This window comes from Agelaius tricolor, unplaced genomic scaffold (assembly GCF_023055355.1).
Source record: "Agelaius tricolor isolate 1412-34295 unplaced genomic scaffold, bAgeTri1.0.p SCAF_7, whole genome shotgun sequence".
In the NCBI taxonomy this organism is placed as follows: domain Eukaryota; kingdom Metazoa; phylum Chordata; class Aves; order Passeriformes; family Icteridae; genus Agelaius; species Agelaius tricolor.
The window spans coordinates 32270487-32283712 of NW_027269267.1; the positions used below are offsets into that span (position 1 = coordinate 32270487).

Sequence of the window (13226 nt, forward strand, 5' to 3'; positions counted from 1 at the left end):
ATAAGAATTGTTTTCTCTGAGCTTTCTCACAGCTTCTCAAGAAAATTCTGGGAGAGAATGATGGCTCTCTCAGTTCAGAGGATATGTGATTATCACAGAATTGCTATTGAGAAATTTTCAGTGAGATTTACCTCAGCCTGAGCTTCCTTCTCTCACTGCCCAGTGCTGGGAATAGAGGCAGGGATTTGTACTTCTGGCCTTGGTGGCACAGCCACAGCCTTAGCCCAGCCACATTTGTCACACCTTGTTGAGAATCATGGCTTGTGGACAAGGTCCTCAGGAGCTGCCTGTTCCCTGTTCTCTCTCTGCATTGCATCCTCAGGAATCCATCACCAGCAGCACTGTCCTTCCCCTCCAAACCCTTGCTGCAGCTTCACTGCATCAGCTTTTGCACAGGATGCTGGAAACTGGGCTCTTCTTTGTCTGTTCTTTGCTTCTCTCCCTTCCCTCCAGTTATCCTCAGACAGCAACTCCAAAAGCACCAGGTGGCTTTTTCAGTAAGGCAGTGAAGTGCTGCTGATTTAGGTTCTGAGGAATCAGTGGGAATTTTACTGAGTGGAGAGGTGGGAAAGTGACTTCCCATTTTGCCAGGGGGGATTGTCAGTGAGGCAGGCAGGATGAGTGCCATGGGGCATTTCCAGGGACAAATGATTTCTTAGGGTGAATTTATCCTAGGTTAACTCCCTGTTTCTCACAGTTTGGGGTGAAGGCAAGAAGCAGACTCTTGTTTGTAATTCTGTGGCCCAAATGTTCCCTCCATGAACAGGATTCCTGCACTGGGGCTTGCATTTCATGAGCAGTGCTGTTCTGCTAGTGAGACTACCCAGGGGCCAGAGAAAATCTGATTTTCTGTGTCCTGCTTGGACAGGCACAGCAGTGAGAATTACTTAATTAAACAGGCAGTTAGTAGGTAAGATTCAGCAAGCAAATAGATTCAAGACTTACCAACCTGAATTAGAAACCTCAAAATGTCTGGGCTTTGTATAGGAAAACCCATCCCTATCTCATGTCCTGTCTTGACAGTGGCATTTACCTTATATCTGTAGAAAGGCAGAGTAAAGATAGCATGGGATTTCCACATGTATTTGCACAGGTTTTTTAAAATAATTTGCATTTTTGGAAGTAGGTTTGTCAGAAGTGTTAGGTCTGAGTTGATTTATTTAGTGCCATTTTGGTGTTTTCCATTGTGTCACTTTGTCTCTACTTCCCCTTCTCTGAGTATTCACTTCTTTATTTTTTCTTGGGCTCTCATCATTTGAGTCCTCAGAAGATGAAGATTATGATGTTTATGCAGATTGTGCATAGAATACTTGAACTAACTTCTGAATTTGTCTCTGTGGTGGAAGTAGTTAACCAGAAAGATGATGGCTCATCCATAGACTGTAGCTGTTTTGTCTGTTTGTTTTTATTATTGTTGTTGTTTTTATTTTATTGATACATTCGTGTCTACTCTCAGGCTGTGGACCTAGATAAACAGCAATATGATCACTGTTCTTGATTTCATATTATAAATCAAGAGTGATAGTTATTTAGAGAACACAAAACTGAATAATGTTACTAAAAAGGTGGGGAAATAATTTTTTTGTGGTGAGCAGATATAGAAAAAGAGATACTGAAAAAGAAAAAGATTCTATGCAGAAGAGAAAAGAAAGAAAAGTTGTTCCTTTTAGATAGTTTGATGAAAGAAATATAAAGAAATATCAGAATAAATTCAGGAAATAGTTTGATTGCATTAGGCTTGTCTGGCATGTTGTGATAGCATGTTTGAAGAGAAGGAAGAGCCTGGTGTGACTGGTCTTTGCCCTGGTTTGTGGACTTTCCCTACTGAACTGCAAGAACTTTCCAGTTCCTCTTGCTGTAGGACTCGTGGCACATCACTGTTGAGGAATGGCAGCTGTGTAGCCTGGCAGTGGGGAAAGGAGTGTTCATTTTCCCAGTGCACAATTAATTAAAGCAAAATGCTACCATTAAATCTGAAATGGTTTTTTTTCAAGGTGTCAGGATAAGCCTTAGAGGAAATCTTAAAGCCACTGGCACTGCTGTGGTGTCCAGGCTGCTCTTTGCAGCCACAGAGGGGGGCTGTTGATCCAACAGTGGAACTCTCATTCCTCACCCTGCAAAGGGAGGAAATGGCATTACTCACATTTATCGAGTATGGGGAAGTGTTTTCCAGTGTGCCAATTTAATCAGAGTTCCTAAAAGCCTTTTTTCCCCCCATGAGTTATTATTGCTGTATAAACCAAACCACAAGGTCTTTTCACAAGGAGGCTCCATTCAATTACAAAGTCAGGACAAATACTGTCCATTTTCTGAAGTTCTCTGGTGCTGAACCTGCTGACTTGAGCAATATTCAGTTTTTATTGTTCTAATAACTGCACCATATGAATTTTTACATGCAGTTGATCAATGCAAGGGCACTAAGCTCACAGTGCACCTCATTCTCATTCCACATACCTGAACTGTGGGTCCAACTCACAGCCCAGCCCTGCTCCCACATTTTCACATCTGAAATTAATTTCCACATAACCATGAGATATTCTGTGTGCTAATAGCTGCAGCATGGATTTTTGCTTTCTGTTTGAGATGTGATGAGTTTTCCATTTGGAGCATTTCTTTAAAATGTTGAGTTTAGCTGCTTCAAAGAGAGGACCATCTTCAACAGGAACAGGACCACAGAACCATTTAGGTTGGAACAGACCTCTCAGATCATCAGGTCCAACTGTTGATGTAACACTGCCAAGTCCATCACTAAACTATGTCCCCAAGTGCAACACGTGTTTTAAATACCTCCAAGGATGGTGACTCCACCAGTTCCCTGAGCAGCCTGTTCCAATACTTGACAACTCTTTGTGAAGAAGTTTTTTCTAATAGCAAATCTAAACCTCTTTTTTTCCACCCTCCCTTCCTCACATGCATGTGAAATCTGAATTTCTCACTACCTTGCTAAATTCAGCTGAACTATTTTATTCCTTGTGTGCCTCCCTGTTATTTCAAAGCATTAGTATAATATTTTCTGCCATGGCCTTTGCACAATTTAACTGAAGACTTAAGATACTATTGATGTGTTCTTAAGATCTGTTGATTTTTACCTCCTTGAACTGGAGATCCAATCTCCAGCCACAGAACGGAATTTGGCAGGTGGGCAAAGTTTGGCAGCTACACCTGAATGGGAAGCTCACAGGAATAAACTTCTGGTTTGGAATAAGACAAAAATGAATATTCCTTAAAATTACTGCTGTCCCAGAAGATTTCTAGCACATCAGGAATTCCCCTGTGAGCTGTAAGCTGAGTCATACCCATTAAATGAAGAATGTTGTGTTGTTTTAGGGACCTGCTTCATTCTTCATTGTCAGACTCTTCAGCACTGGTAGGATTTTGCTGCTCATTAAATGACTGATAAGGACAGGCTAGAGCAGGAAGAGGGGTGATGGAAATCCCTCCCCTTTCCAGGAAGCCAACAATGCCATGGAAGGAGCATTTCAGCCTCTCCTCTGATTCCACTTTCTGCATATTTCCCTCTTGACAGGCAGTGGGCTCTCCTCACTGGCTTCTCTTGTGTCCTACATTGCCATAGAGCAGGTTAATGTCCTCTCTCTGGTGAGCAGTGTCTTCCCTGACAGTAACTCCAGAATGGCCAGGAATTGATGATGGATGAGGCAGAAGCTGCTCCAGGTGCTGCTTTCCTGGTACACTTGTTTCCCAGGAAGATTCTTATAACTAAGCTGAAACACAAGTGATTTCATCCTGCCATGGACTCATACTAAAAACACTTAGGAAACTTTCCAGAATAGCTAATTTGTTTTGGTTTGGGGTTGTCCTTGTGTTGTTTGTATTTTTCTTTTCTTTTGGGAATATTTTATTAGTCCTTTAACTATAAAATGGTCAGCCTGTATCTATTTAATTCTCTCTTCACCCACCCCCACCCCCTTGGTGCCCTCCCCAGCCAATCCCTTTTTTCTCTCTCATGGATGCTACACTCCAGATGCTCTGGCTTGTTTAGGGCAAGTAATTGAGCTGTGATTTTTCACAGCTTGCAAGGGAGTCCCATGTGAAGCTTGTTACTGCAGTGTGAGAACATCCCACTCACTTCCTGCTGCCACTCAAGGACTACTTGAGTGTTGTCTGGTAAAAACTTCAGGAGAGTGAGTGTACCTCCTGGAGATCCCACTTTATTCAGTGCTAATGACTGGATGACTCAAACATGGGCTTCACAATAGGCAAATCGAGAGTGAATTTTCAGATTTTAAATTTTCATATACAGGGTTCTTTTTGGAGGACTACTATTTGAGATCCCAGCTTGACAGAAACCCCTCAAGGGCATTTTCTTAGAAAGTGGACATAAAATCTGTACTGGCACTTCCTTCTTTCTGCACTTCTCTTGGTACAATGTAATGTGCTGTTTAAGATCAGCTGATCCAACTGATATCTTTAGATCTGAGCAGCTACCTTTACACAGTTCTGCTCAAAAAAAAAGTTTTGTTCAGGACTGTCCTCAGGTTCCATATATATATATATATAATTAAAAAGGAAATGCCTGCTTGCTGCTGGATTACACAGCATGGAGCAGCACACAATAGCAGCAAGCATGGTTAGAAGTTGTGTTCAGAGGGCTGCTGAAGAGCATGCTGATCCAGTCATCCTGAAGGCTGCTTTAGTATGTATGTGACTGAAGCACCAGCTGAACATGAAGTCCATCAGTGAGAGGCATTAGACAAAACCAGGTATTGGGCAAAAGACTCAGTTTTGAAGCAGAACCTGTTTAACACAAGGTGACTGAATGCTCTTCCAGTTGCACAGCCATACAGAAGCTGGATTATTTTCAATCCCTCTTCTAACAAACTGACTCATTGAGAGCTGCAGTTGTCATTGTTTCATAGGGCCAAAACACTGGAGCTCAGAAACCTTGCTCATAATTAAAGGCTGGGAAAACAGACAAAGCCCAGTTAAAGCTGTACTTAGTGTTAAAATACCTGGGTGAAATAGTGTCAGTGGAAGAGCTTCATACTTTGTGTACTCATTTTACCTCTCATTCAGTCAGGCACAGCTCACCATCAGCTGAAGTGCAGAGCACAACTTCTGCACCATTTCACACTGTGCTCCAGGGTTGGGAGCCTGCTGTTCACTCACATTCTCATCCCACCTTGTCTGGAGGTAGGTACCCCCCAGTTCTGTGTTTCCCTCCCAAGCCAGGCACATCCTGCACTGACAGAGCTGTGGCCAGGGCTGGGCTCAGTGTACCTGCACCTGTGAAATAACCACTCTCTGTCCCTGGAACAGTCCAGCCTGTTCTGATACAGCACTTTAATAAGGTATCTAATGCCTTTCAATGGCTTTTGGAAATAGAGCTCATGATAATTAAACTGATTTCACATGTTAGGGCCATACTTCCTACCTCAGGCTTCCTGATTTCAGTAACAAACCAGGAACCTTTTAGGCTTTTAGTCTATTTCTTAGCATTGGCAGAACAGAACTGCCCTTTAGGAGCACCAAACTAATTGCCAAAATTAACAGTAATTGTTCCTCTTGTTTCTTTTCCTTGCTGGGAACTTTGCACTCCTGGTAGTTTCCAGATCTGGAAGAGTAGAGCGGACTCAGGGCAGTTTGGCCCTGATTCTACTCCAAAGAAATGTTTGAAATTATCCAAAGGGCTGTGAGCTCCATGGTTTCCAGGACAGCCCATCTTCTGAGCACTTTAAGATGTTTTTTCCTCTGGTCTTTTTACTCCAGACAGAACTTCCCTTGTGTCTCAGCTTCAGCCTTTTCCATGCTGCCTTTGCAAACAGCCACCTTTGCTGCCCAGCTTTTGACCTTACATTTCCCCATGCTCAGCTTGTCCTCCCAGCACGCTGCAATGTTTTCAACCCCATCCAGACTTTTATGCAAGACTGCATGTGCTTTGTCAAAATCTCATTCCTTTTTATTTTTACCTCATCATAAGGTCATAAGAGGTCTGTCCTCTCCACAATTCTGTGATGGTGGATGCTTCTGTCTCATTATCACCTCACCCTCTGCTTAAGAGATGTTTCAGTGCATGCCAAGGGTGGCTATACCATAGAAGCTGGAGAGTTGGTACCTCAGGGAGAGGCAGCAAAACCCATCTTGTACACAAACTTACCATACACAGAGGTTTCTTTAGTTATACCAAACTTTTTGCCTAGATTTTATTTCACCCAAATTCCTTTCAATTGCAATTATGACTTCTCTTTAAGGCAGCTCTTTTGCTTTCCTTAAGTATACAAAACAAAGTGAAGGTGCTCTCCAAAAAACCCTGGAGCAGCAAGATAGGACACTCAGGGAGTGTTAGGGCTTTTGATATTTCCCTTGGGAGAAAGACAAGATTTTTCCCCTCTTAGCAAACTGAAAAACTGTGTCAAAGATCTTCATAGTTCAGGTGGTTTCACTGAACTGGTGCTCAAGGGGAAGCTCTTCCAAAACAAAAACTAAGAATATTTTAATAGTGGCCAAGGTTATTTGCATTATCACAAGGGAATGGCTCACATGTTTGGGGGGAAGTGGGGGTGGGTCAGGGAAAGGCATCTAAATTACTTGTGTTTTGCCTTGTCTTGTTCAAAAGGAAATGTTCTAAACCAGAATTTTTTATTCCTACCCTCACTGATTAAACCACAGCAGACTATTATCATCTCAGAATTAATTTCTGCTTCTATCCTCCATGGAATCAATTCCAATGTAAACAGCTGCTGGGTAAAAGAGGTGGCATATGACCTTAAGCAGCTCCCTTCACCTTGAAGTTACTGCTGGTTATCTTCCCAAGCTCCATTTGCAGAGAAGCATGCCCTGGCATGTCAGGAGCTTAACTGCTTATTCTTTATTTTCACTCAGTCAGAGACTTGTTTGCTCAGTTACTCAGAGGGAAATTGCACACAAATCCAAGTTGAACATTTCATGACCTGGCATGGCTCTAGAAGTACTCAAAATTTTAAGAACAAAGGAGTTACAGCAGGTTCCTATTCAGGAGATCTGTATCTCTGAGCTTCTGCTGCTGGCACCAGGAAAGCAGCAGCCTGACACCTGGAGAGTTTGTTCACTTAAAGCAAGCTAGAAAAGGGCTCCCTTGGTTAAATAAATGGGAGATATATTATGTTGCATACATAACCTTTATGCTAGAAGGAATATTAACTAAAATATACAGTTCTTACTCTTTTACTGGATGGATTCTGATAAACACCTGCTGCTGTAAATTGGTAGCAGTGCCACTGAGATTCACAGTGCTAATGTCTGTTAATGGTTTCTGGCAATGAAAGGGTTCATTTTTACTTGGCTTCAGCTCAGATGAATATATGTAGTCACTGGGGCTTGCCTTACTGTTAATGAATGGAAACAGGCACCTTACAGGGACAGATAAATCATATCTAAGAATAGTAACATTCTTGTTCAGACCCATGCAAGAACAGTGTTACAAAGGGATGGGTGGAGCATAAACAGCAGCTGCTCTTATGCCTGATACCTGGAAACTCAAGAATGTAGACATTTTTCCAACTTTTTGCTATCCAGTGAATTTTCAAGTGGGTGGCACTGCATAACCCTGAAAACAGTTTCTATTCTCTACTGCAATACAAACCCACGCTGGTGAGAAGCCAGGTTTCATCTGCAGTGAAGTTTCTGGTAACACAGACTCTGTGTGCAGTAGATTTTGGCACAAAGACTCTGCCAAGAGGAATCATGAACACACAAGTGCAGAAAATACAAGGGGAACAGAACTACAGCAGACAAATCTTGAAAAAAGCATATTTATTTTAAAGTACAACCCAAAGTTGTATCTGTAAGAAATGCACATGGTATCTTGTTTCTTGCACAAGTCTTGGCTGTGTGCATTTCACTTCAACTTAAAAATGCATTCAGGTTTACAAATGTACAAACAGCATAAAGTGTATTACAGTCTCAACAGAATGCTCTTACATTCAGCCACTTTGCTCTTAAGGTTTTGAGTTGGTTTTGTTGGTATTTTTTGTTGATTTTTTTCCTTTTTTACATTCTTACAACCTGTGTTAATAAAGACAGCCTTATTTTAAAAAAATACTCTGCATTTTAGCACAAAGTGCCTTTTGATTTTAAATTAGAACTTGGAGGATAACACTGGAAAAAATTTAAAAACCCAAACTTTTCATGAAAGTATTGCATGCCAGTATCATTTTAGAGTTCAAATTGTTTCCTAAATAAAGATGGCAGATGGTAAAATATGAAACCAGTGAAACTGTTCATATTTACAGGCTATAGCTGTAGTTGGGATTTGTGACCACACCCAGACATTTCCAAGCTTATCTGCAATCTCACACTACCATACTGCAGGACAGACTTTGAAAAGGAGCGAGTGATGAAAGCATGACTGATGGGGGAGTGGGGCTGGGGGAAGCAACGGCCTGAAAACGACGTTTCAAAAATTTGCATTCAGAATTGTATCACGACCCGGGTAAGAGTTATTTCTTTTTGCTTTAGTTTTCATGAGGATAGTGTGAATTTGACCAAGGATCTGAACTTCTTCTTCCAATCGTTGGGCTCCAAATTCTCCAAGGATTGTAGGTCTGTCCCATGTCTTCAGCAGGATTGGCAACGGCGGCAGCAGCGGGCGGCGGCGGAGCAGTGGCGGAGCTCTCACTACCCATGAGATCAATGCCTGACAAGGCGTTTGTTGGAGTGGTGAAGGGAAGGCCACTGTTGAGATTACTTGACCAAATGGAACTGCTGAATGGAGTGGTGGACCACAGGCCACTGGGGTTGCCCAGGATTGACTGCAGTAAAGACAGAGCAAGGAAAGTGGTGGTTTGGTAAGCCTCAATTTCCACCTTCCAGCCCCCCAAAAGAAAAGCATCTGAGCAGCACCATCAAGAAGCCTGCTCCAAAACCCCTTCCATCCTCACTGCAACACAGAGCTCTGACCTGCCTTTACTAGAGCTTGCCCAGAGGAACAACACTGCTGCTGCAGCTGAGTGCTCTGGGAGCTGCACAGGCTGCAGGGCGCAGCTTTCGAGCTGTTTGCACTGCAGTGAGACGTCCCCATACCAGAGCTAATTTAAGCACTGGCAGTGTTCAACACACAAGGGCCAGAACACTTATGCTTAAACAAACTAGTTAGAATGAGGTGGATAAACATGGTTCAAGACTCAAAAAATAAAAAAAAAAAAATCAAGTTGCAATGAAAGATAACAGCAAAGTCCTTTTTTCATCTTTTTTGCTGTTTGCAGATTTATCGCCCTGTAGTCAGACCTTGTCTGTTTTGGATGAATCTACTCATGTTCAGTCCCACTGTACCTACTGCATATTCCCAGTATGTGCTTTTTCCCCACCCAGAATTTCTCAAGATGAAGGGAGAGGGGGACAGGAGAACTGGCCAATTATCACTGAATTCCATGAAGTCTGTCCTGGTTCCAAGACACTTGGAAGTCTCTGACAAATGGTCATGGTGCAGATGCAGAGTTCCAGCACATCACAAATGCATCTGAGATATACAGGACAGGTACAGCAAGCCTAGAGAATATATGCAGGAACACAAGGCCCAGGTTCTCTCAACTGTATTTTACTAAAGACCAAACAGTAGCAAACAGCAAGCAGAGGAACCTGACCCGTGGTGTGGTGGAAAGTGATACCAGGAAGCAGCCAAAGATGGAGATGAGAAAGGTTAGCATAACTTACTGCTAATATTAGCACACAACCTACATGCAGGCTTCTGGCACTACATAACCCAGTGTCAACAGATTTAATGTACATAAGCTGTAAATTCAATTTGCAAATACACTGGAAACTTGATACACCCAAAAGGCAGCAGACTTGTTGAGTAAGTGCTGTTAGGTACAAGCATCCTTATGTTTGGATTTAGTGGCTGGAGATAGGGCACCCCTTCCCAAGATCTCTGCCCTTGGATAACACACACTAAAGGTTAACCAGTATCAGTGTACCCTGCATCTGAAGATTTAAATAAAAATCCCTTTAGGAAAGAAAACAAGGTAGAATCTGAAAATTTCTCCCTTTTAGGTTTTTATTCTCTGCTCTGGAATGAAGAAGACAGGCTCAGTCTAATCATACCTGAAGCTGGCTGGATGCTAACACACCACAAAATTTGCTACCAAGAGCTGGACAGGAGTTCTGAGCATTACTTGGGGGCTAACCAGGCCAATGACACCAGAACTCTACGATGTCACTGAGAAACTGAGCCAGACCAGGGTCACAGTGTATTACTGTCACATAAATAAATGGTTAGATTTAAGCTATGGCAGCATTTAGACTACTAAGCTTACAGCATGAAACACTCGCTCTGCTGCTCAGAACCTACCCTAACACACTAAAAGTCCACCCTATTTCCTGCTGCAGGCAAGAGGCAGGAACTATTTGCTCCTACTTGTCCCAAAAGTGTTAGGGAGATCATGATAGAAAGGCTTACTCATAAATCAGAAGCAACCAGGAAAGGAGCAGCAGAGAAAAGCACCTGCTGTGCCCTTTCAAGGCTGGTGGAAGAAGGTACAAAGGGGCTGGCAGGCAGAACTACACACAGAGAAACACAGGAAGGGGGAGTAGGAGAATGTGGTTGGAAAGAAACCTGGGGAGGAGTAGCAGCAAGGCAGCCAGGCTGAGGGGAGAAGCACAGAAGCAGAGTTGTGCATACAAGGAGAAAGCAAGAGGAACAAGGAAGGATAACAACCAAAATCAACTCTACAGAAACCTTCCTAGAAATAGGGTAACACAGGAGCCACTGCCTAAGTGCTGTTTGCAACAATGGCTTTGGCTCTTGTCCCAGAACAGAGGAAGGGGCAGGGCCCTGGCCTGGTACCTGCTCTCTTATCAGCACCTAGTGCAAGGAGGCTCAGTAACAGGAAAAGCCAAGCTTTCCTGTTCTGGCTTGCCATACCCACTTGAAAATGCCCCTATCATTTATAATAGCCTCGAGTATCTCAGTCAGTTTGCTGCTTGCTTCTTGTTTATTATGTGATCTTCTCCTTGAGTAAACTCCTAAAATATCTCCTCCCAAATCAAAGTACTTAAATGGAGTACCTGACACTTCTTCTATATCATTTGTCTGGCTTCCTTCTTGATGTTTCCTGAAGCACACTTCTAAATATTTTTCAGAAGCAGCTGGGAAATATGAGTTGAGAGCTAGAGAGCTTGTTCTGGTTGTCCTCAAGCCCTCCCTCTATCAAATGCTGAGAAACCTGCCCTCCATGTGACCAAAATCCAAACATCTTTCCTTACATAGTTTCAGTGAGGTTCCAGCTCTGGCTGTAACCACATGACAAGGATGGGATCTGCAAGCCTGTGTCCATAAGAAGCTGTGTGACCTTCTTTGGCTTCCCCTGTCCCTGCCTTCCCCCACTCCATCTGAGCTGCTCCCAGGTGAAGTAAACACTGCCTCTTACTCACTACAAAAACATTTTCAGAAGTCAACATGAAGAAGGATTTCAGCTGGCAGTGAAGACAGCTGTTGCAGCATAAGTTCTAGTCTGACACAAGGAAGACAGTGCAGCACTACAATCAGTAAAGTTGAGGCTTTTCTCATTTTGCTATACTCAAAATCTTCATCAAAATAAGTAGTCAGTTTAAAGACTTCACTTTGTGTTCAGTCCTTTAGTGTTTTTTCCTAAACTGAAAAGAATATATTTAAGGTCTTTTAGATAGTTTTTTCTGGGACCTTTGTTAATTTACAAACAGGTGCAATAATGCATTCAGAAAGCAGAATCAAAGTGTGGAAGTTATCATATTGCCTATTTTGCAACTGTCCATCAAACCTTCAGTAACATATGCAGTGTCCAGCCATGGCACAGGAGCAAACCTGAAGGATGTGGGAGCAGAATACACTTTCTTAAGTGCTGCAAAGTGCTCTTGTGATAGTTTTATGGGAAGCAGTGTCCATGGATTCATCATTTGCAAGTGAGGAGACTAGTAACTCTTTGTCCTACAGCCATGTCAACTTAAATACACCAAGATGAATATATGTAAATTCCTTCTTCTTTTATTCTTCAGTTAATTTCTTTTCATCCCAAATTCCTCTGAATTAAATTATATGTCACATACAGAACAGGTTGGTAACAGTAATAAACCATTGTATTTGGATAGACTGAGTACTTACTGCAGTTGTATGAGTTGGGGAACTTGAGCTTGTTGGCCAGGAGGGTACAGAATCTGTAGCTGATGGATCCCAGATGGATGATGGAACATTATTGAATTCATTCCAGTTTCTCTGAACATCCTGCCCATAAGCAGATCGAGCTAAACCAAGCTTGCTAAAAACCTCTAAAAATAAAATGAAGTAAAAATGAGTACTCTCCCTCTTTTTCCAAGAACAATACTTTTCACCATTATTTCCCATATTTTTCTAGCAGGTCCTGCTGCAGTGATATTAGAAAGTAATACAAATCTCATCTCATGTGACCAGCATCAGACAGGGCCAGAGAGTTTGTCATGGTTAAAGTGGGGAAAGAGCTGAAGCCTTGCTGTGAGTAATTCAGTCCTGCCTAAGCACAGCAGCACTCAGAGTCCTGGCAGTTCTCTGTGACTGCAGCACTCCTTTGCCTTGCAGCACTCCCTTCCCAGGTGACTCCTGGGAAGAGGCAGCACTGGGAGTGCCCCAGCCCTGACTCCATCTCTGCTATGAGAAGGAAAAGGGAGCACCAGCAGTCATGGCTTGCCTGTTTCTCACACACAGAACTGATCCCAGGCCTTTTACTGGTGCCCTCAGAGCCACGGGTGCCAAGTGTTGCTGATGAAGAAGAAAGAACCCCACAGCAGCAGCAGCTGCCATTGTTTTCATTTCCAGCAGACATCAAACTGGGGCAGTAAATAGCATTTTATCAGTAGACACCAATGCCACATCCAAAGTTTACTTTGCTTATCATCTTTTCAGGCACCTCAAAACACAGCACACGTGCCCAAGTAGACAGAGCAACCACACCCTGCAATCTCAATGCCTGGCCACCTCTATTACATTGATGGAAATTTACCCAAATATTTAAGTACATAAATTAATTAATTGCTTGGTTTAGTATGCACCAGTTCATTGTGCAGCTAGACAAAAATACTGCAGGAAAACACGAGAAAAGCAACACGAGGGCTGGGCCACTGCCTCACTTAACAGAGCCATGATTTTAAGCAGGTGTTTATGCTCAGGAAACCACAGGCCTACTGGCACATTTGTGGGACCTACAGTAAAGTTTTGGGAGAGGGATGGAGAAGAAGTAGTGAAATAACCCCCAAAACCCAGAAATTTTACTGCAGCAGAGAAA

General features: G+C 42.7%; 1 protein-coding gene across 1 annotated transcript in view; it reads right to left on the bottom strand.

Moving 5' to 3' along the window:
* Window positions 1-7734: 7734 nt before the first annotated feature.
* The window catches only part of TMEM131 (transmembrane protein 131), a 93679-nt gene continuing 88187 nt past the window's right edge, over window positions 7735-13226 (bottom strand). Inside the window, exons 40-41 of the mRNA XM_071430866.1 lie at window positions 12074-12237; window positions 7735-8747 (exon numbers count right to left, since the gene is read on the bottom strand). Coding sequence (XP_071286967.1) covers window positions 8451-8747; window positions 12074-12237 — 461 coding nt within the window. The 3' untranslated portion in view covers window positions 7735-8450. The remainder of the gene's footprint in view (window positions 8748-12073; window positions 12238-13226) is intronic.